Raw genomic sequence first — 23,811 nt, 5'->3', positions numbered from 1 at the left:
GGAAGGATGTCAGAAGATGAAGGATCTCAGTCTTTCCTTTCTGACCTGTTCTCTGTTTATAGTCTCTTCCTGGCTTTGGCTTCAATGATCTGTCAGATCATCTGTCTGTGTAAACGCACACTTAATTTACACAATTTGCAGCAACATCCAGTCTTCTGCTGCCTGCGGCCGTCTCTTCCTTTATAGTATCTTGTGTCTATTCTTTTATAGTATCTGCTGTCTCTTTTATAGTATCTGCTGTCTCTTTTATAGTATCTGGTGTCTTATAGTATCTGGTGTCTTATAGTATCTGGTGTCTCTTTTATAGTATCTGCTGTCTCTTTTATAGTATCTGGTGTCTTATAGTGTCTGGTGTCTCTTATAGTATCTGGTGTCTCTATTATAGTATCTGGTGTCTCTTATAGTATCAGGTATCTCTTATAGTATCTGGTGTCTCTATTATAGTATCTGGTGTCTCTATTATAGTATCTGGTGTCTCTTCTTTTATAGTATCTGGTGTCTTATAGTATCTGGTGTCTCTTTTATAGTATCTGGTGTCTCTTTTATAGTATCTGGTGTCTCTTCTTTTATAGTATCTGGTGTCTCTTATAGTATCTGGTGTCTCTTTTATAGTATCTGGTGTCTCTATTATAGTATCTGGTGTCTCTTTTATAGTATGTGGTGTCTCTTTTATAGTATCTGGTGTCTCTTTTATAGTATTAGGTATCTCTTATAGTATCTGGTGTCTCTTCTTTTATAGTATGTGGTGTCTCTATTATAGTATCTGGTGTCTCTTCTTTATAGTATCTGGTGTCTCTATTATAGTATCTGGTGTCTCTTCTTTATAGTATCAGGTGTCTCTTATAGTATCTGGTGTCTCTTCTTTATAGTATCTGGTGTCTCTTATAGTATCTGGTGTCTCTTCTTTATAGTATCTGGTGTCTCTTATAGTATGTGGTGTCTCTTCTTTATAGTATCAGGTGTCTCTTATAGTATGTGGTGTCTCTTCTTTTATAGTATCTGGTGTCTCTTCTTTTATAGTATGTGGTGTCTCTTTTATTGTATCTGGTGTCTTTTATAGTGTCTGCTGTCTCTTTTATAGTGTCTGCTGTCTCTTCTCTCCACAGATAACCACGTCACCATTTCCTTCACCGAGTTTGAAACTCAGGGAAGAAGTCAGAATTGTAGCAGCGACTTTGTGGAGATCTTAGATGGCGATAACTATGGCTCCCCTTCTATAGGTATATGGGAGAACTCTAGCGGCCATAACACTTTCCTCACCAGCACCATACCCACCATACAGGGAGGAGAGGGCTAGGGGCCCAGGGTGGGAGCCGCCTCCCCTGTTTGCCTTACACTGCTATAGGTTTTACCAGTAGCTGCCACCAGGGGGAGCTCTCTGCATACAGGTGTATACAGCCCCATACAAGGATGTCGTTAGCTCCCTCTAGTGTTGGCGACATTCAGTATAAACTATATAACTTATCAGATCAGAAAAACAACCCCCCCCCTCCCCCCCAGGAGTCGTCCAGCTTCCCACCATTATGTAATGTGACTGATAGACGACTTTATGTGTCATTTTTGTTTTTAGACCGTTTTTGTGGAACAGTATTGCCGCATCCTGTGACGTCTCTCAGTAACGCCCTGGTGCTCAGATTTGTCTCCGGTAATTATGCACATGGGAAAGGTTTCCGGGCGTTGTACTCCGCATCATTATCAGGTGAGATTATATAATCAGGTGAGACAGCAAATGTAATGTCATGTAATGCCTCACTTACCCTGTGGGGGCGCTGCAGCAGAGTAGGAGACAGAAATAAGTGTCATGTAATGCCTCACTTACCCTGTGGGGGCGCTGCAGCAGAGTAGGAGACAGAAATAAGTGTCATGTAATGCCTCACCTACCCTGTGGGGGCGCTGCAGCAGAGTAGGAGACAGAAATAAGTGTCATGTAATGCCTCACCTACCCTGTGGGGGCGCTGCAGCAGAGTAGGAGACAGAAATAAGTGTCATGTAATGCCTCACCTACCCTGTGGGGGCGCTGCAGCAGAGTAGGAGACAGAAATAAGTGTCATGTAATGCCTCACCTACCCTGTGGGGGCGCTGCAGCAGAGTAGGAGACAGAAATAAGTGTCATGTAATGCCTCACCTACCCTGTGGGGGCGCTGCAGCAGAGTAGGAGACAGAAATAAGTGTCATGTAATGCCTCACCTACCCTGTGGGGGCGCTGCAGCAGAGTAGGAGACAGAAATAAGTGTCATGTAATGTCTCACCTACCCTGTGGGGGCGCTGCAGCAGAGTAGGAGACAGAAATAAGTGTCATGTAATGCCTCACTTACCCTGTGGGGGCGCTGCAGCAGAGTAGGAGACAGAAATAAGTGTCATGTAATGCCTCACTTACCCTGTGGGGGCGCTGCAGCAGAGTAGGAGACAGAAATAAGTGTCATGTAATGCCTCACTTACCCTGTGGGGGGGCGCTGCAGCAGAGTAGGAGACAGAAATAAGTGTCATGTAATGTCTCACCTACCCTGTGGGGGGGCGCTGCAGCAGAGTAGGAGACAGAAATAAGTGTCATGTAATGCCCCACCTACCCTGTGGGGGCGCTGCAGCAGAGTAGGAGACAGAAATAAGTGTCATTTAATGTCTCACCTACCCTGTGGGGGCGCTGCAGCAGAGTAGGAGACAGAAATAAGTGTCATGTAATGTCTCACCTACCCTGTGGGGGCGCTGCAGCAGAGTAGGAGACAGAAATAAGTGTCATGTAATGCCTCACTTACCCTGTGGGGGCGCTGCAGCAGAGTAGGAGACAGAAATAAGTGTCATGTAATGCCTCACTTACCCTGTGGGGGCGCTGCAGCAGAGTAGGAGACAGAAATAAGTGTCATGTAATGCCTCACTTACCCTGTGGGGGGGCGCTGCAGCAGAGTAGGAGACAGAAATAAGTGTCATGTAATGTCTCACCTACCCTGTGGGGGGGCGCTGCAGCAGAGTAGAACATGTATATATCCTGCAGAGAACCAGGTTCATCTTTAACTGACCCCTTCCATTTTTTTCAGGGAAACTGCAAAGGGGGTGGGGTTTATCCAAAGGGCGGTGCTTATTGTTTTGTCCTAGTGCAGACAGTGTAGAGGGGGGAGGCTCCTGCTGCAGATAGCTGCTTACAGCCAAAGACAGGACTAAGAGGAGGAGGAGGACATGGCTGATCACTATGGGACACACAGAGATTTTAATAAAGGCCGGGATCATTTATTTGTGCGTTGTTATTATTATTATTATTATTATTATTATTATTATTATTATTATTATTATTATACCTATTATTATTATTATTATTATTATTATTCCTATTATTATTATTATTCCTATTATTATTTCTTTTTTACATTTCTTTAATAACGTTACCATATATAACTTTGTAATATAACTTTATGAAAGAAAATGTGTAATATAAAATATAAAGGAAACACTTACATAACACAATATAACTCCAAGTAACTGAGACTTCTGTGACATCAGACTGTCCACTCAGACAAGACCCCTCTGGCCTCGTGTTATCTGTGTCTTTTCCCATCAAATTCCCTCGTTTTTATAAATTTTTTGTAAATAAATAAATAATTGTGCAATTTTTTTTCGGTTTTCTATATGGCTTTGTTGCACTGTATGTTGTTTAGGCAGGACTTTCTTTTGGGTTGTCTGTCCACTCAGGAGGCAGCACTGACTGACACTCACTGTCACCTGCAGCACTGACTGACACTCACTGTCACCTGCAGCACTGACTGACACTCACTGTCACCTGCAGCACTGACTGACACTCACTGTCACCTGCAGCACTGAGCACTGGAGGCTACCAGGAGACAGGCCAGTACACCAGGAGACATGGAGGAGGCCATAGTGTCCAGAGGCTGGAGGCTACCAGGAGACAGGCCAGTACACCAGGAGACATGGAGGAGGCCATAGTGTCCAGAGGCTGGAGGCTACCAGGAGACAGGCCAGTACACCAGGAGACATGGAGGAGGCCGTAGTGTCCAGAGGCTGGAGGCTACCAGGAGACATGGAGGAGGCCGTAGTGTCCAGAGGCTGGAGGCTACCAGGAGACAGGCCAGTACACCAGTAGACATGGAGGAGGCCGTAGTGTCCAGAGGCTGGAGGCTACCAGGAGACAGGCCAGTACACCAGGAGACATGGAGGAGGCCATAGTGTCCAGAGGCTGGAGGCTACCAGGAGACAGGCCAGTACACCAGGAGACGTGGAGGAGGCCGTAGTGTCCAGAGGCTGGAGGCTACCAGGAGACAGGCCAGTACACCAGTAGACATGGAGGAGGCCGTAGTGTCCAGAGGCTGGAGGCTACCAGGAGACAGGCCAGTACACCAGAAGACGTGGAGGAGGCCGTAGTGTCCAGAGGCTGGAGGAGATACCAGGAGACAGGCCAGTACACCAGGAGACATGGAGGAGGCCGTAGTGTCCAGAGGCTGGAGGCTACCAGGAGACAGGCCAGTACACCAGGAGACATGGAGGAGGCCATAGTGTCCAGAGGCTGGAGGCTACCAGGAGACAGGCCAGTACACCAGGAGACGTGGAGGAGGCCATAGTGTCCAGAGGCTGGAGGAGCTATCAGGAGACAGGCCAGTACACCAGGAGACGTGGAGGAGGCCATAGTGTCCAGAGGCTGGAGGCTACCAGGAGACAGGCCAGTACACCAGGAGACGTGGAGGAGGCCGTAGTGTCCAGAGGCTGGAGGCTACCAGGAGACAGGCCAGTACACCAGGAGACGTGGAGGAGGCCATAGTGTCCAGAGGCTGGAGGCTACCAGGAGACAGGCCAGTACACCAGGAGACGTGGAGGAGGCCATAGTGTCCAGAGGCTGGAGGAGCTATCAGGAGACAGGCCAGTACACCAGGAGACGTGGAGGAGGCCATAGTGTCCAGAGGCTGGAGGCTACCAGGAGACAGGCCAGTACACCAGGAGACATGGAGGAGGCCATAGTGTCCAGAGGCTGGAGGCTACCAGGAGACAGGCCAGTACACCAGGAGACGTGGAGGAGACCGTAGTGTCCAGAGGCTGGAGGCTCCCAGGAGACAGGCCAGTACACCAGGAGACGTGGAGGAGGCCGTAGTGTCCAGAGGCTGGAGGCTACCAGGAGACAGGCCAGTACACCAGGAGACGTGGAGGAGGCCGTAGTGTCCAGAGGCTGGAGGCTACCAGGAGACAGGCCAGTACACCAGTAGACATGGAGGAGGCCGTAGTGTCCAGAGGCTGGAGGCTACCAGGAGACAGGCCAGTACACCAGGAGACGTGGAGGAGGCCGTAGTGTCCAGAGGCTGGAGGCTACCAGGAGACAGGCCAGTACACCAGGAGACGTGGAGGAGGCCGTAGTGTCCAGAGGCTGGAGGCTACCAGGAGACAGGCCAGTACACCAGGAGACGTGGAGGAGGCCATAGTGTCCAGAGGCTGGAGGAGCTACCAGGAGACAGGCCAGTACACCAGGAGACGTGGAGGAAGCCATAGTGTCCAGAGGCTGGAGGCTACCAGGAGACAGGCCAGTACACCAGGAGACATGGAGGAGGCCATAGTGTCCAGAGGCTGGAGGCTACCAGGAGACAGGCCAGTACACCAGGAGACGTGGAGGAGGCCGTAGTGTCCAGAGGCTGGAGGCTACCAGGAGACAGGCCAGTACACCAGTAGACATGGAGGAGGCCGTAGTGTCCAGAGGCTGGAGGCTACCAGGAGACAGGCCAGTACACCAGGAGACATGGAGGAGGCCGTAGTGTCCAGAGGCTGGAGGCTACCAGGAGACAGGCCAGTACACCAGGAGACGTGGAGGAGGCCGTAGTGTCCAGAGGCTGGAGGCTACCAGGAGACAGGCCAGTACACCAGGAGACGTGGAGGAGGCCATAGTGTCCAGAGGCTGGAGGCTACCAGGAGACAGGCCAGTACACCAGGAGACGTGGAGGAAGCCGTAGTGTCCAGAGGCTGGAGGCTACCAGGAGACAGGCCAGTACACCAGGAGACATGGAGGAGGCCATAGTGTCCAGAGGCTGGAGGCTACCAGGAGACAGGCCAGTACACCAGGAGACATGGAGGAGGCCATAGTGTCCAGAGGCTGGAGGAGCTACCAGGAGACAGGCCAGTACACCAGGAGACATGGAGGAGGCCGTAGTGTCCAGAGGCTGGAGGAGATACCAGGAGACAGGCCAGTACACCAGGAGACATGGAGGAGGCCATAGTGTCCAGAGGCTGGAGGCTACCAGGAGACAGGCCAGTACACCAGGAGACGTGGAGGAGGCCATAGTGTCCAGAGGCTGGAGGAGATACCAGGAGACAGGCCAGTACACCAGGAGACGTGGAGGAGGCCATAGTGTCCAGAGGCTGGAGGCTACCAGGAGAAAGGCCAGTACACCAGGAGACATGGAGGAGGCCGTAGTGTCCAGAGGCTGGAGGAGATACCAGGAGACAGGCCAGTACACCAGGAGACGTGGAGGAGGCCGTAGAAGGCAACAACCCAGCAGCCGGACCGCTACCTCCGCCTCTCTGCAGGTAGGACCAGGAGGAGCACTGCCAGAGCCCTGCGCAATGTCCTCCAGCAGCCACAAATCTGCTTGTGTCTATACAACCGGTTAGACTCCATGAGGATGGTATGAGGGCGCAACGTCCACAGATGGGGGTCACAGCCCAACACCGGGCAGGAAGCTTGGCATTTGCTAGAGGATGCCAGGATTGGCAGATTCACCACTGGTGCCCCCTGTGCTCCTCACAGATGAGAGCAGGTTCACACTGAGCACATGTGACAGACGGGACAGAGTCTGGAGACGCCGTGGAGAGTGATCTGCTGCCTGCAACGTCCTTCAGCATGAGCGGTCTCACAGGGGGTCACTTATGGTGGGGGAGTGGTATCTCTTTGGGGGGCGGCGACCTCATGTGGCTGGAGTGTGTCAGCAGTTCCTACAAGATGGAGGCAGTGACGCTATGGACTGGCCGCCCGTTCCCCTGAATCCCATTGAGCACATTGGGGACATCATGTCTCCATCCACCAACATACAGACACCTCATCAGGAGCATGCCGGGGCCTTGTAGGGAGGTCATACAGACACCTAATCAGGAGCATGCCCGGGCCTTGTAGGGAGGTCATACACCTCATCAGGAGCATGCCCGGGCGTTGTAGGGAGGTCATACACCTCATCAGGAGCATGGCCGGGCCTTGTAGGGAGGTCATACAGACACCTCATCAGGAGCATGCCCGGGCCTTGTAGGGAGGTCATACACCTCATCAGGAGCATGCCCGGGCCTTGTAGGGAGGTCATACAGCCCCCTCATCAGGAGCATGCCCGGGCCTTGTAGGGAGGTCATACACCTCATCAGGAGCATGCCCGGGCCTTGTAGGGAGGTCATACACCTCATCAGGAGCATGCCCGGGCCTTGTAGGGAGGTCATACACCCTCATCAGGAGCATGCCCGGGCCTTGTAGGGAGGTCATACAGACACCTCATCAGGAGCATGCCCGGGCCTTGTGGGGAGGTCATACACCTCATCAGGAGCATGCCCGGGCCTTGTAGGGAGGTCATACACCCTCATCAGGAGCATGCCCGGGCCTTGTAGGGAGGTCATACAGACACCTCATCAGGAGCATGCCCGGGCCTTGTAGGGAGGTCATACACCTCATCAGGAGCATGCCCGGGCCTTGTAGGGAGGTCATACAGACACCTCATCAGGAGCATGCCCGGGCCTTGTAGGGAGGTCATACAGACACCTCATCAGGAGCATGCCCGGGCCTTGTAGGGAGGTCACATTATATATAAACCATATTGCCCCGTGTACCACGTGCCGGTCTCCTGGTTCACATGAGTCCCTACACTAACTCCACACTGTGTCAGTCAGCGACTGCTAACCCCGCAAAGCGTGCACATGCAGGGAAGGGAGGCCATGGAACGGCCCTGCAACCCCAATGTCACAGGACCAAACCCCAAGGGCCCCCCCAAACCCAGCAGGCGCTGCTGGCGGAGAAAGCTGCCACCAAGCAACACAAGTGTGAACATGGTCTTACTATTCACCATTGCTCCTGCAGGTAGAATGGGAAGAATAGGAGGTACCTGCCATGTGTGCACAGGTGCTTCCTGCCATTTGGGGTCACATGGGTCTTACCAGGAGGAGTGCTAGCAGGAAGCACCTGTGCTCATATGGCAAGTACCTCCTAGTCTTCCCACTTCCACTCGCTCTGCGGGGTTAGCGGTCGCTGACCAACACAGCGTTGAGTTAACGTAGGGACTCATGTGAACCTGGCGTTGGTTTTTAAATATAGCCGAGAGGCATTGGTGTCAGCCATAGGTGTGAGGTGCAGCGGCTCCTTTCTCTTTGAGTAACATCATTGTACTGAGTGACATCGTTATACTGAGTGACCTCATTATACTGACTGACATCGTTATACTGAGTGACATCATTGTACTGAGTGACATCGTTATACTAAGTGACCTCATTATACTGACTGACATCGTTATACTGAGTGACATCATTGTACTGAGTGACATCGTTATACTAAGTGACCTCATTATACTGACTGACATCGTTATACTGAGTGACATCACAGAGGACATTGCAGCCTCGGCCTGGTCCTCCCGGTCTCAGTGTCCTCGGACGTTCTGCCTCTCACCTCTTCCCATGGTTGTGTCTTGCAGCGTGCGGAGGGACGTTACATATGGAGAATGGAGAGTTTAGCAGTCCCGGCTATCCTAATAACTATCCGGAGAATACGGAGTGTGTATGGACCATCCTCAGCTCTCCTGGGAACCGGCTCCTGCTCTCCTTCATGTAAACCTCTACTTCTTATTGTTATCATTGCGGGAAGGAAATGGCGCGTCTGGCCGGGAAACCGGAGGACAAATAGTGTAAATTATAACCTGGAAAGATCACAGAGCAGCGGCAGCAGCGCTCCAGAGCCCTCCCACATATCATCATCCAGAATATAGTCATCTGGAGGACAAGGGGGACCCGTGATTACATTACCTAAAGTCATAGGGTGGTCCTGAAGTCATGGGGTGGTCCTGAAGTCATGGGGTGGTCCTGAAGTCATGGGGTGGTCCTGAAGTCTCAGGGTGGTCCTGAAGTCATAGGGTGGTCCTGAAGTCATAGGGTGGTCCTGAAGTCATGGGGGGGTCCTGAAGTCATGGGGTGGTCCTGAAGTCATGAGGGGTCCTGAAGTCATGGGGGGGGGGTCCTGAAGTCATGGGGGGGGGGGTCCTGAAGTCATGGGGTGGTCCTGAAGTCATATGGTGGTCCTGAAGTCATGGGGTGGTCCTGAAGTCATGGGGTTGTCCTGAAGTCATGGGGTGGTCCTGAAGACATAGGGGGGTCCTGAAGTCATGGGGTGGTCCTGAAGTCATTGGGTGGTCCTGAAGTCATGGGCGGTCCTGAAGTCATGGGGGGGGGGCCTGAAGTCATGGGGGGGGGGGGGTCCTGAAGTCATGGGGTGGTCCTGAAGTCATGGGCGGTCCTGAAGTCATGGGCGGTCCTGAAGTCATGGGGTGGTCCTGAAGACATAGGGGGGGCCTGAAATTGTGGGGGGTCCTGACGCATTGGGGTGGTCCTGAAGTCATAGGGTGGTCCTGAAGTCATAGGGGGGGCCTGAAATTGTGGGGGGTCCTGAAGTCATGGGGTGGTCCTGAAGTTATAGGGTGGTCCTGAAGTCATAGGGTGGTCCCCGGCAGCTTCTTCTCGCCCCACCAGCCTTCATTAGTAAATCAATGCTTGGGTATAGGGAGAGCTTTATCAACCAAGAGCGATGGAGCAGAGATAAGGCACTGGGGACTTGACAATGATGACTGTGGCCCTTTCACTCTCATTGATCAGACCTGATATAATATTGGTGCCATCAATGATTTTCACTGGAAGAAAGCTGAGATCACACTGCTTTTTGCCATTTTTTTTGTGTACACTAAAAGGATGCGTTTTGATCCTTTTTTTTTTTTTATAATTGAAGTCAGTGGAAATACAGATGCACACCCATACACACAAATATACACCAATACACACTAATACACACACATATACACTAATACACACAAATATACACTAATACACACAAATATACACTAATACACACAAATATACACCAATACACACAAATATACACCAATACACACTAATACACACAAATATACACTAATACACACAAATATACACCAATACACAATAATACACACAAATATACACCAATACACACTAATATACACCAATACACACTAATATACACCAATACACACTAATACACACAAATATACACCAATACACACTAATACACACAAATATACACTAATACACACAAATATACACCAATACACACTAATACACACAAATATACACCAATACACACTAATATACACCAATACACACTAATACACACAAATATACACCAATACACACTAATACACACTAATATACACCAAATACACACATATATACACCAATACACATTAATACACACAAATATACACCAATACACACAAATATACACCAATACACACTAATACACACAAATATACACTAATACACACAAATATACGCCAATACACACATACTCACCAATACACACAAATACAAACCAATACACACCAATGCACAGATACACACAAACACATACACACAGATACACACAATGCATAAAACAGATAAAAAAATCGGATTCCAAAAACACAGTGTGAACCTGGCCTAACTCTTCAACCTAGGTGAGAAATGCTGAGACACAATAGTGTCCTGCTGAGCGTATTATCCTGCTGCTGGGTGTAATATCCTGCTGCTGGGTGTATTGGCCTGCTGGGTGTATTATCCTGCTGCTGGGTGTATTATCCTGCTGCTGGGTGTATTATCCTGCTGGGTGTATTATCCTGCTGCTGGGTGTATTGTCCTGCTGCTGGGTGTATTATCCTGCTGCTGGGTGTATTGTCCTGCTGCTGGGTGTATTATCCTGCTGCTGGGTGTATTATCCTGCTGCTGGGTGTATTATCCTGCTCCTGGGTGTATTGTCCTGCTGCTGGGTGTATTATCCTGCTGGGTGTATTATCCTGCTGCTGGGTGTATTGTCCTGCTGGGTGTATTGTCCTGCTGGGTGTATTATCCTGCTGCTGGGTGTATTATCCTGCTGGGTGTATTATCCTGCTGGGTGTATTATCCTGCTGGGTGTATTGTCCTGCTGGGTGTATTATCCTGCTGGGTGTATTATCCTGCTGGGTGTATTATCCTGCTGGGTGTATTATCCTGCTGCTGGGTGTATTATCCTGCTGCTGGGTGTATTATCCTGCTGCTGGGTGTATTATCCTGCTGCTGGGTGTATTAACCTGCTGCTGGGTGTATTATCCTGCTGGGTGTATTATCCTGCTGGGTGTATTATCCTGCTGCTGGGTGTATTATCCTGCTGCTGGGTGTATTGTCCTGCTGGGTGTATTGTCCTGCTGGGTGTATTGTCCTGCTGGGTGTATTGTCCTGCTGCTGGGTGTATTGTCCTGCTGCTGGGTGTATTGTCCTGCTGGGTGTATTGTCCTGCTGGGTATATTGTCCTGCTGGGTGTATTATCCTGCTGGGTGTATTATCCTGCTGGGTGTATTGTCCTGCTGGGTGTATTATCCTGCTTGGAGTATTATCCTGCTGGGTGTATTATCCTGCTGGGTGTATTGTCCTGCTGGGTGTATTGTCCTGCTGGGTGTATTATCCTGCTGAGTGTATTATCCTGCTGCTGGGTGTATTATCCTGCTGGGTGTATTGTCCTGCTTGGAGTATTATCCTGCTCAGTGTATTGTCCTGCTGCTCAGTGTATTGTCCTGCTGGGTGTATTGTCCTGCTGGGTGTATTATCCTGCTGAGTGTATTGTCCTGCTGGGTGTACTGTCCTGCTGGGTGTATTGTCCTGCTGGGTGTATTATCCTGCTGGGTGTATTGTCCTGCTGGGTGTATTGTCCTGCTCAGTGTATTATCCTGCTGGGTGTATTGTCCTGCTGGGTGTATTGTCCTGCTGGGTGTATTGTCCTGCTGGGTGTATTATCCTGCTGGGTGTATTGTCCTGCTGGGTGTATTATCCTGCTGGGTGTATTATCCTGCTGCTGGGTGTATTAACCTGCTGCTGGGTGTATTATCCTGCTGGGTGTATTGTCCTGCTGGGTGTATTATCCTGCTGCTGGGTGTATTATCCTGCTGGGTGTATTATCCTGCTGCTGGGTGTATTATCCTGCTGCTGGGTGTATTGTCCTGCTGGGTGTATTGTCCTGCTGCTCGGTGTATTGTCCTGCTTGGAGTATTATCCTGCTGGGTGTATTGTCCTGCTGGGTGTATTGTCCTGCTGGGTGTATTGTCCTGCTGCTGGGTGTATTGTCCTGCTGCTGGGTGTATTGTCCTGCTGGGAGTATTATCCTGCTGGGTGTATTGTCCTGCTGGGTGTATTGTCCTGCTGGGTGTATTATCCTGCTGGGTGTATTGTCCTGCTGCTGGGTGTATTGTCCTGCTGCTGGGAGTATTGTCCTGCTGCTGGGAGTATTGTCCTGCTGCTGGGTGTATTGTCCTGCTGCTGGGATGTATTGTCCTGCTGCTGGGATGGTATTGATCCCTGCTGGGTATTGTCCTCTTGGGTGTATTAGTCCTTGCTGGGACGTAATTAGATGCCTGCTGGGTGTATTAGCCCTGCTTGGGTGTATTGTCCGCTGCTGGGTGTATTAGGTCCTGCGGGGATGTATTGTCCTGCTGCTGGGTGTATTAGTCCTGCTGGATGTTTATCCTGCTGGGTGGATTGTCCTGCTGCTGGGAGTAGTTGTCCTGCTGCTGGGTGTATTGTCCGGCTGGGATGTATTAGTCCTAGCTGGGATGTATTAGTTCCTGCTGGGTGTATTGTCCGCTCAGGTGTATGGTCCTGCTAGGCTGTGATTAGTCCTCTGCGGCCTGTGGTAGGATCCGTGCTGAGGTGTATTGTCCTGCGGGGTGGATTGTCCTGCTCAGGTGTATTAGCCCTGCTGGGTGTATTGATCCTGCTGGGTGTATTGTCCTGCTGGGTGTATTGTCCTGCTGGGTGTATTGTCCTGCTGCTGGGTGTATTGTCCTGCTGCTGGGTGTATTGTCCTGCTGGGTGTATTGTCCTGCTGGGTATATTGTCCTGCTGGGTGTATTATCCTGCTGCTGGGTGTATTATCCTGCTGGGTGTATTGTCCTGCTGGGTGTATTATCCTGCTTGGAGTATTATCCTGCTGGGTGTATTATCCTGCTGGGTGTATTGTCCTGCTGGGTGTATTGTCCTGCTGGGTGTATTATCCTGCTGGGTGTATTGTCCTGCTGGGTGTATTGTCCTGCTGGGTGTATTATCCTGCTGCTGGGTGTATTATCCTGCTGGGTGTATTGTCCTGCTTGGAGTATTATCCTGCTCAGTGTATTGTCCTGCTGCTCAGTGTATTGTCCTGCTGGGTGTATTGTCCTGCTGGGTGTATTATCCTGCTGGGTGTATTATCCTGCTGAGTGTATTGTCCTGCTGGGTGTACTGTCCTGCTGGGTGTATTGTCCTGCTGGGTGTATTATCCTGCTGGGTGTATTGTCCTGCTGGGTGTATTATCCTGCTGGGTGTATTATCCTGCTGGGTGTATTGTCCTGCTGCTGGGAGTATTGTCCTGCTGCTGGGTGTATTGTCCTGCTGCTGGGTGTATTGTCCTGCTGCTGGGTGTATTGTCCTGCTGGGAGTATTATCCTGCTGGGTGTATTGTCCTGCTGGGTGTATTGTCCTGCTGGGTGTATTGTCCTGCTGGGTGTATTATCCTGCTGGGTGTATTGTCCTGCTGCTGGGTGTATTGTCCTGCTGGGTGTATTGTCCTGCTGGGTGTATTATCCTGCTGGGTGTATTATCCTGCTGGGTGTATTGTCCTGCTGCTGGGAGTATTGTCCTGCTGCTGGGTGTATTGTCCTGCTGGGTGTATTGTCCTGCTGGGAGTATTATCCTGCTGGGTGTATTGTCCTGCTGGGTGTATTGTCCTGCTAAGCGTTTTGTCCTGCTGCTCTGTGTATTGTCCTGCTCAGTGTATTGTCCTGCTGGGTGTATTGTCCTGCTCAGTGTATTGTCCTGCTGGGTGTATTATCCTGCTGGGTGTATTATCTTGATGGGTGTATTGTCCTGCTGGGTGTATTGTCCTGCTGGGTGTATTATCCTGCTGGGTGTATTATCCTGCTGGGTGTATTGTCCTGCTGGGTGTATTATCCTGCTGGGTGTATTGTCCTGCTGGGTGTATTGTCCTGCTGGGTGTATTGTCCTGCTGCTGGGTGTATTGTCCTGCTGCTGGGTGTATTGTCCTGCTGGGTGTATTGTCCTGCTGGGTATATTGTCCTGCTGGGTGTATTATCCTGCTGCTGGGTGTATTATCCTGCTGGGTGTATTATCCTGCTGGGTGTATTATCCTGCTGGGTGTATTGTCCTGCTGGGTGTATTGTCCTGCTGGGTGTATTGTCCTGCTTGGTGTATTGTCCTGCTGGGTATATTGTCCTGCTGGGTGTATTATCCTGCTGGGTGTATTATCCTGCTGGGTGTATTGTCCTGCTTGGAGTATTATCCTGCTTGGAGTATTATCCTGCTGGGTGTATTGGCCTGCTTGGAGTATTATCCTGCTTGGAGTATTATCCTGCTTGGAGTATTATCCTGCTTGGAGTATTATCCTGCTGGGTGTATTGGCCTGCTGGGTGTATTGTCCTGCTGCTGGGTGTATTGTCCTGCTGGGTGTATTATCCTGCTGGGTGTATTGTCCTGCTGGGTGTATTGTCCTGCTGGGTGTATTGTCCTGCTGGGTGTATTATCCTGCTGCTGGGTGTATTATCCTGCTTGGTGTATTGTCCTGCTGGGTGTATTATCCTGCTTGGAGTATTATCCTGCTCAGTGTATTGTCCTGCTGCTCAGTGTATTGTCCTGCTGGGTGTATTGTCCTGCTGCTGGGTATATTGTCCTGCTGGGTGTATTGTCCTGCTGGGTGTATTATCCTGCTGGGTGTATTGTCCTGCTGGGTGTATTGTCCTGCTGGGTGTATTGTCCTGCTGGGTGTATTATCCTGCTGAGTGTATTGTCCTGCTGGGTGTATTGTCCTGCTGCTGGGAGTATTGTCCTGCTGGGTGTATTGTCCTGCTATGTGTATTATCCTGCTGGGAGTATTGTCCTGCTGGGTGTATTGTCCTGCTGGGTGTATTGTCCTGCTATGTGTATTATCCTGCTGAGTGTATTGTCCTGCTGGGTGTATTGTCCTGCTGCTGGGAGTATTGTCCTGCTGGGTGTATTGTCCTGCTATGTCTATTATCCTGCTCGGTGTATTATCCTGCTGGGTGTATTGTCCTGCTGGGTGTATTGTCCTGCTGGGTGTATTATCCTGCTGGGTGTATTATCCTGCTGCTGGGTGTATTGTCCTGCTGCTGGGTGTATTGTCCTGCTGCTGGGTGTATTATCCTGCTGGGTGTATTGTCCTGCTGGGTGTATTGTCCTGCTGGGTGTATTGTCCTGCTGCTCTGTGTATTGTCCTGCTGGGTGTATTGTCCTGCTGGGTGTATTGGCCTGCTCCTGGGTGTATTGTCCTGCTGGGTGTATTATCCTGCTGGGTGTATTGTCCTGCTGGGTGTATTGTCCTGCTCAGTGTATTGTCCTGCTGGGTGTATTATCCTGCTGCTGGGTGTATTGTCCTGCTGGGTGTATTGTCCTGCTGGGTGTATTGTCCTGCTGGGTGTATTGTCCTTCTGGGTGTATTATCCTGCTGGGTGTATTATCCTGCTGGGTGTATTATCTTGCTGGGTGTATTATCCTGCTGGGTATATTGTCCTGCTGGGTGTATTGTCCTGCTGGGTGTATTATCCTGCTGGGTGTATTATCCTGCTGGGGTGTATTATCCTGCTGCTGGGTGTATTGTCCTGCTGGGTGTATTGTCCTGCTGGGTGTATTGTCCTGCTGGGTGTATTATCCTGCTGGGTGTATTATCCTGCTGGGTGTATTATCCTGCTGCTGGGTGTATTGTCCTGCTGGGTGTATTGTCCTGCTGGGTGTATTGTCCTGCTGGGTGTATTATCCTGCTGGGTGTATTATCCTGCTGCTGGGTGTATTATCCTGCTGCTGGGTGTATTGTCCTGCTGGGTGTATTATCCTGCTGGGTGTATTATCCTGCTGCTGGGTGTATTGTCCTGCTGGGTGTATTGTCCTGCTGGGTGTATTGTCCTGCTGGGTGTATTGTCCTGCTGGGTGTATTATCCTGCTGGGTGTATTATCCTGCTGCTGGGTGTATTATCCTGCTGCTGGGTGTATTGTCCTGCTGCTGGGTGTATTGTCCTGCTGGGTGTATTATCCTGCTTGGAGTATTATCCTGCTTGGAGTATTATCCTGCTGGGTGTATTGTCCTGCTGGGTGTATTGTCCTGCTGGGTGTATTATCCTGCTGGGTGTATTGTCCTGCTGGGTGTATTGTCCTGCTGCTGGGTGTATTATCCTGCTGCTGGGTGTATTGTCCTGCTGGGTGTATTATCCTGCTGGGTGTATTGTCCTGCTGGGTGTATTATCCTGCTGCTGGGTATATTGTCCTGCTGCTGGGTGTATTGTCCTGCTGCTGGGTGTATTGTCCTGCTGGGTGTATTGTCCTGCTGGGTGTATTGTCCTGCTGGGTGTATTGTCCTGCTGGGTGTATTGTCCTGCTGCTGGGTGTATTGTCCTGCTGGGTGTATTGTCCTGCTGGGTGTATTGTCCTGCTGGGTGTATTGTCCTGCTGGGTGTATTGTCCTGCTGGGTGTATTGTCCTGCTGCTGGGAGTATTGTCCTGCTGGGTGTATTATCCTGCTGGGTGTATTGTCCTGCTGGGTGTATTATCCTGCTGGGTGTATTGTCCTGCTGGGTGTATTGTCCTGCTGGGTGTATTATCCTGCTGGGTGTATTGTCCTGCTGGGTGTATTATCCTGCTGGGTGTATTATCCTGCTGGGTGTATTGTCCTGCTGGGTGTATTATCCTGCTTGGTGTATTATCCTGCTGGGTGTATTATCCTGCTGGGTGTATTGTCCTGCTGGGTGTATTATCCTGCTTGGTGTATTATCCTGCTTGGTGTATTGTCCTGCTGGGTGTATTGTCCTGCTTGGAGTATTATCCTGCTTGGAGTATTATCCTGCTGGGTGTATTATCCTGCTTGGAGTATTATCCTGCTGGGTGTATTGTCCTGCTGGGTGTATTGTCCTGCTGGGTGTATTGTCCTGCTAGGTGTATTGTCCTGCTGGGTGTATTATCCTGCTGGGTGTATTATCCTGCTGGGTGTATTGTCCTGCTGGGTGTATTATCCTGCTTGGAGTATTATCCTGCTGGGTGTATTATCCTGCTGGGTGTATTGTCCTGCTGGGTGTATTGTCCTGCTGCTGGGTGTATTGTCCTGCTGCTGGGTGTATTGTCCTGCTGCTGGGTGTATTGTCCTGCTGGGTGTATTGTCCTGCTGGGTGTATTGTCCTGCTGGGTGTATTATCCTGCTTGGAGTATTGTCCTGCTGGGTGTATTATCCTGCTTGGAGTATTGTCCTGCTGGGTGTATTATCCTGCTGGGAGTATTGTCCTGCTGCTGGGTGTATTGTCCTGCTGGGTGTATTGTCCTGCTGGGTGTATTGTCCTGCTGGGTGTATTGTCCTGCTGCTGGGTGTATTGTCCTGCTGGGAGTATTATCCTGCTGGGTGTATTGTCCTTCTGGGTGTATTATCCTGCTGGGTGTATTGTCCTGCTGGGTGTATTATCCTGCTGGGTGTATTATCCTGCTGGGTGTATTGTCCTGCTGGGTGTATTGTCCTGCTGGGTGTATTATCCTGCTGGGTGTATTATCCTGCTGGGTATATTGTCCTGCTGGGTGTATTGTCCTGCTGCTGGGTGTATTATCCTGCTGGGTATATTGTCCTGCTGGGTGTATTGTCCTGCTGGGTGTATTGTCCTGCTGGGTGTATTGGCCTGCTCCTGGGTGTATTGTCCTGCTGGGTGTATTGTCCTGCTGGGTGTATTGTCCTGCTGGGTGTATTGGCCTGCTCCTGGGTGTATTGTCCTGCTGGGTGTATTGTCCTGCTGGGTGTATTGTCCTGCTGGGTGTATTTTCCTGCTGGGTGTATTGTCCTGCTGCTGGGTGTATGTCCTGCTGGGTGTATTATCCTGCTGGGGTATTGTCCTGCTGGGTGTATTATCCTGCTGGGTGTATTGTCCTGCTGGGTGTATTATCCTGCTGGGTGTATTGTCCTGCTGGGTGTATTATCCTGCTGGGTGTATTGTCCTGCTGGGTGTATTGTCCTGCTGGGTGTATTGTCCTGCTGCTCAGTGTATTGTCCTGCTGGGTGTATTGTCCTGCTGGGTATATTGTCCTGCTGGGTGTATTATCCTGCTTGGAGTATTATCCTGCTGGGTGTATTGGCCTGCTTGGAGTATTATCCTGCTTGGAGTATTATCCTGCTTGGAGTATTATCCTGCTTGGAGTATTATCCTGCTGGGTGTATTGGCCTGCTGGGTGTATTGTCCTGCTGCTGGGTGTATTGTCCTGCTGGGTGTATTATCCTGCTGGGTGTATTGTCCTGCTGGGTGTATTGTCCTGCTGGGTGTATTGTCCTGCTGGGTGTATTATCCTGCTGCTGGGTGTATTATCCTGCTTGGTGTATTGTCCTGCTGGGTGTATTATCCTGCTTGGAGTATTATCCTGCTCAGTGTATTGTCCTGCTGCTCAGTGTATTGTCCTGCTGGGTGTATTGTCCTGCTGGGTGTATTATCCTGCTGGGTGTATTGTCCTGCTGGGTGTATTGTCCTGCTGGGTGTATTGTCCTGCTGGGTGTATTGTCCTGCTGCTGGGAGTATTGTCCTGCTGGGTGTATTGTCCTGCTATGTGTATTATCCTGCTGGGAGTATTGTCCTGCTGGGTGTATTGTCCTGCTATGTGTATTATCCTGCTGAGTGTATTGTCCTGCTGGGTGTATTGTCCTGCTGCTGGGAGTATTGTCCTGCTGGGTGTATTGTCCTGCTATGTCTATTATCCTGCTCGGTGTATTATCCTGCTGGGTGTATTGTCCTGCTGGGTGTATTGTCCTGCTGGGTGTATTATCCTGCTGCTGGGTGTATTGTCCTGCTGGGTGTATTGTCCTGCTGGGTGTATGTCCTGCTGGGTGTATTATCCTGCTGGTGTATTGTCCTGCTGGGTGTATTATCCTGCTGGGTGTATTAGTCCTGCTGGGGTGTATTAGTCCTGCTGCTGGGTGTATTGTCCTGCTGGGTGTATTATCCTGCTGGGTGTATTGTCCTGCTGGGTGTATTGTCCTGCTGGGTGTATTGTCCTGCTGCTCAGTGTATTGTCCTGCTGGGTGTATTGTCCTGCTGCTGGTGTATTGTCCTGCTGGGTGTATTGTCCTGCTGGTGTATTGATCCTGCTGGGTGTATTGTCCTGCTGGGTGTATTGTCCTGCTGGGTGTATTGTCCTGCTTGGTGTATTATCCTGCTGGGTGTATTGTCCTGCTGGGTGTATTGTCCTGCTGGGTGTATTGTCCTGCTGGGTGTATTGTCCTGCTGGGTGTATTGTCCTGCTGGGTGTATTGTCCTGCTGGGTGTATTATCCTGCTGGGTATATTGTCCTGCTGGGTGTATTGTCCTGCTGGGTGTATTATCCTTCTGGGTGTATTATCCTGCTGGGTGTATTATCCTGCTGGGTGTATTATCTTGCTGGGTGTATTATCCTGCTGGGTATATTGTCCTGCTGGGTGTATTGTCCTGCTGGGTGTATTATCCTGCTGGGTGTATTATCCTGCTGGGTGTATTATCCTGCTGCTGGGTGTATTGTCCTGCTGGGTGTATTGTCCTGCTGGGTGTATTGTCCTGCTGGGTGTATTATCCTGCTGGGTGTATTATCCTGCTGGGTGTATTATCCTGCTGCTGGGTGTATTGTCCTGCTGGGTGTATTGTCCTGCTGGGTGTATTGTCCTGCTGGGTGTATTATCCTGCTGGGTGTATTGTCCTGCTGGGTGTATTATCCTGCTGGGTGTATTATCCTGCTGGGTGTATTATCCTGCTGCTGGGTGTATTATCCTGCTGCTGGGTGTATTGTCCTGCTGGGTGTATTATCCTGCTGGGTGTATTATCCTGCTGCTGGGTGTATTGTCCTGCTGGGTGTATTGTCCTGCTGGGTGTATTGTCCTGCTGGGTGTATTGTCCTGCTGGGTGTATTATCCTGCTGGGTGTATTATCCTGCTGCTGGGTGTATTATCCTGCTGCTGGGTGTATTGTCCTGCTGCTGGGTGTATTGTCCTGCTGGGTGTATTATCCTGCTTGGAGTATTATCCTGCTTGGAGTATTATCCTGCTGGGTGTATTGTCCTGCTGGGTGTATTGTCCTGCTGGGTGTATTATCCTGCTGGGTGTATTGTCCTGCTGGGTGTATTATCCTGCTGGGTGTATTGTCCTGCTGGGTGTATTATCCTGCTGCTGGGTATATTGTCCTGCTGCTGGGTGTATTGTCCTGCTGCTGGGTGTATTGTCCTGCTGGGTGTATTGTCCTGCTGGGTGTATTGTCCTGCTGGGTGTATTGTCCTGCTGGGTGTATTGTCCTGCTGCTGGGTGTATTGTCCTGCTGGTGTATTGTCCTGCTGGGTCGTATTGTCCGGCTGGGTGTATTGTCCTGCTGGGTGTATTGTCCTGCTGGGTGTATTGTCCTGCTGCTGGGAGTATTGTCCTGCCTGGGTGTTTATCCTGCTGGTGTATTGTCCTGCTGGGTGTATATCCTGCTGGGTGTATTGTCCTGCTGGGTGTATTGTCCTGCTGGGTGTATTGTCCTGCTGGGTGTATTGTCCTGCTGGGTGTATTATCCTGCTGGGTGTATTATCCTGCTGGGTGTATTGTCCTGCTGGGTGTATATCCTGCTTGGTGTATATCCTGCTGGTGTATTGTCCTGCTTGGGTGTATTGTCCTGCTTGGAGTATTATCCTGCTTGGAGTATTATCCTGCTGGGTGTATTATCCTGCTTGGAGTATTATCTGCTGGGTGTATTGTCCTGCTGGGTGTATTGTCCTGCTGGGTGTATTGTCCTGCTAGGTGTATTGTCCTGCTGGGTGTATTATCCTGCTGCTGGGTGTATTGTCCTGCTGGGTGTATTATCCTGCTTGGAGTATTATCTGCTGGGTGTATTATCCTGCTGGGTGTATTGTCCTGCTGGGTGTATTGTCCTGCTGCTGGGTGTATTGTCCTGCTGCTGGTGTATGTCCTGCTGCTGGGTGTATTGTTCCTGCTGGGTGTATTGTCCTGCTGGGTGTATTGTCCTGCTGGGTGTATTATCCTGCTTGGAGTATTGTCCTGCTGGGTGTATTATCCTGCTTGGAGTATTGTCCTGCTGGGTGTATTATCCTGCTGGGAGTATTGTCCTGCTGGGTGTATTGTCCTGCTGGGTGTATTATCCTGCTGGGTGTATTATCCTGCTGGGTGTATTGTCCTGCTGGGTGTATTATCCTGCTGGGTGTATTGTCCTGCTGGGTGTATTGTCCTGCTGGGTGTATTGTCCTGCTGCTGGGTGTATTATCCTGCTGCTGGGTGTATTGTCCTGCTGGGTGTATTGTCCTGCTGGGTGTATTGTCCTGCTGGGTGTATTGTCCTTCTGGGTGTATTATCCTGCTGGGTGTATTGTCCTGCTGGGTGTATTATCCTGCTGGGTGTATTATCCTGCTGGGTGTATTGTCCTGCTGGGTGTATTGTCCTGCTGGGTGTATTATCCTGCTGGGTGTATTGTCCTGCTGGGTATATTGTCCTGCTGCTGGGTGTATTATCCTGCTGGGAGTATTGTCCTGCTGGGTGTATTATCCTGCTGGGTATATTGTCCTGCTGGGTGTATTGTCCTGCTGCTGGGTGTATTATCCTGCTGGGTATATTGTCCTGCTGGGTGTATTGTCCTGCTGGGTGTATTGTCCTGCTGGGTGTATTGGCCTGCTCCTGGGTGTATTGTCCTGCTGGGTGTATTGTCCTGCTGGGTGTATTGTCCTGCTGGGTGTATTGGCCTGCTCCTGGGTGTATTGTCCTGCTGGGTGTATTGTCCTGCTGGGTGTATTGTCCTGCTGGGTGTATTGTCCTGCTGGGTGTATTGTCCTGCTGCTGGGTGTATTGTCCTGCTGGGTGTATTATCCTGCTGGGTGTATTGTCCTGCTGGGTGTATTATCCTGCTGGGTGTATTGTCCTGCTGGGTGTATTATCCTGCTGGGTGTATTGTCCTGCTGGGTGTATTATCCTGCTGGGTGTATTGTCCTGCTGGGTGTATTGTCCTGCTGGGTGTATTGTCCTGCTGCTCAGTGTATTGTCCTGCTGGGTGTATTGTCCTGCTGGGTGTATTGTCCTGCTTCCCTATTGTTCTCTTCTCTTCTGTAATCTCCCTGCATTGTTCTCTTCTGTCCTGTAATCTCCCTTTATTGTTCTCTTCTGTAATCTCCCTGCATTGTTCTCTCCTGTAATCTCCCTGCATTATTCTCTCCTGTAATCTCCCTGTATTGTTCTTTTCTATTCTGTAATCTCCCTGCATTGTTCTCTTCTGTAATCTCCCTGCATTGTTCTCTTCTGTAATCTCCTTGCATTGTTCTCTTCTCTCCTGTAATCTTCCATAGAAAAAATGCAAAGGTAACAGCATCAAGGCGTAGATAAAGTGCAAAAAAGAAGTGTTTATTCGATCATGGCAATAACATAGCAGCAACGTTTCGACCACAAGGTCTTTCTCAAGCTGATGACAAAGAAAGACCTTGTGGTCGAAACGTTGCTGCTATGTTATTGCCATGAGGGAATAAACACTTCTTTTTTGCACTTTATCTACGCCTTGATGCTGTTACCTTTGCACTTTTTCTATGGACTTTGTCCTGATGGACTACAGGAACGGTAACTTTGTTTCATCTATTTTTTATGCAATTTTTTCATTATTTTGAGTCTCTGTGGGACTACTTAGGTGTGCTATGGTATTTTTGCCTTTTTCCTGTAATCTTCCTGCATTGTTCTCTTCTGTAATCTCCCTGCATTGTTCTCTTCTCTCCTGTAATCTCCCTGCATTGTTCTCTTCTGTAATCTCCCTGCATTGTTCTCTCTTGTAATCTCCCTGCATTGTTCTCTCCTGTAATCTCCCTGCATTATTCTATTCTGTAATCTCCCTGCATTGTTCTCTTCTGTAATCTCCCTGCATTGTTCTCTTCTCTTCTGTAATCTCCCTGCATTGTTCTCTCCTGTAATCTCCCTGCATTGTTCTCTCCTGTAATCTCCCTGCATTATTCTATTCTGTAATCTCCCTGCATTTTTCTCTTCTGTAATCTCCCTGCATTGTTCTCTTCTCTCCTATAATCTTCCTGCATTGTTCTCTCCTGTAATTGTCCGGCTCAGTGTATTGTCCTGCTGCCCTATTGTTCTCTTCTCTTCTGTAATCTCCCTGCATTGTTCTCTTCTGTAATCTCCCTGCATTGTTCTCTTCTGTAATCTCCCTGCATTGTTCTTTTCTCTCCTGTAATCTCCCTGCATTGTTCTCTCCTGTAATCTTCCTGCATTGTTCTCTTCTCTCCTGTAATCTCCCTGCATTGTTCTCTCCTGTAATCTTCCTGCATTGTTCTCCTCTCCTGTAATCTCCCTGCATTGTTCTCTTCTGTAATCTCCCTGCATTGTTCTCTTCTCTCCTGTAATCTCCCTGCATTGTTCTCTCCTGTAATCTTCCTGCATTGTTCTCTTCTCTCCTGTAATCTCCCTGCATTATTCTATTCTGTAATCTCCCTGCATTTTTCTCTTCTGTAATCTCCCTGCATTGTTCTCTTCTCTCCTCTAATCTTCCTGCATTGTTCTCTCCTGTAATTGTCCGGCTCAGTGTATTGTCCTGCTGC

General features: G+C 50.0%; 1 protein-coding gene across 1 annotated transcript in view; it reads left to right on the top strand.

Annotated features, from left to right (window-relative positions):
* The window catches only part of CUBN (cubilin), a 304,407-nt gene that overhangs the window by 198,781 nt on the left and 81,815 nt on the right, over positions 1-23,811 (top strand). Inside the window, exons 34-36 of the mRNA XM_069959738.1 lie at positions 1,107-1,220; positions 1,571-1,699; positions 8,643-8,775. Coding sequence (XP_069815839.1) covers positions 1,107-1,220; positions 1,571-1,699; positions 8,643-8,775 — 376 coding nt within the window. The remainder of the gene's footprint in view (positions 1-1,106; positions 1,221-1,570; positions 1,700-8,642; positions 8,776-23,811) is intronic.

This window comes from Dendropsophus ebraccatus, chromosome 2 (assembly GCF_027789765.1).
Source record: "Dendropsophus ebraccatus isolate aDenEbr1 chromosome 2, aDenEbr1.pat, whole genome shotgun sequence".
Lineage (NCBI taxonomy): Eukaryota > Metazoa > Chordata > Amphibia > Anura > Hylidae > Dendropsophus > Dendropsophus ebraccatus.
Note: the sequence above shows the minus strand (reverse complement) of the source record. Positions and strands in the feature narration are given on the sequence as shown.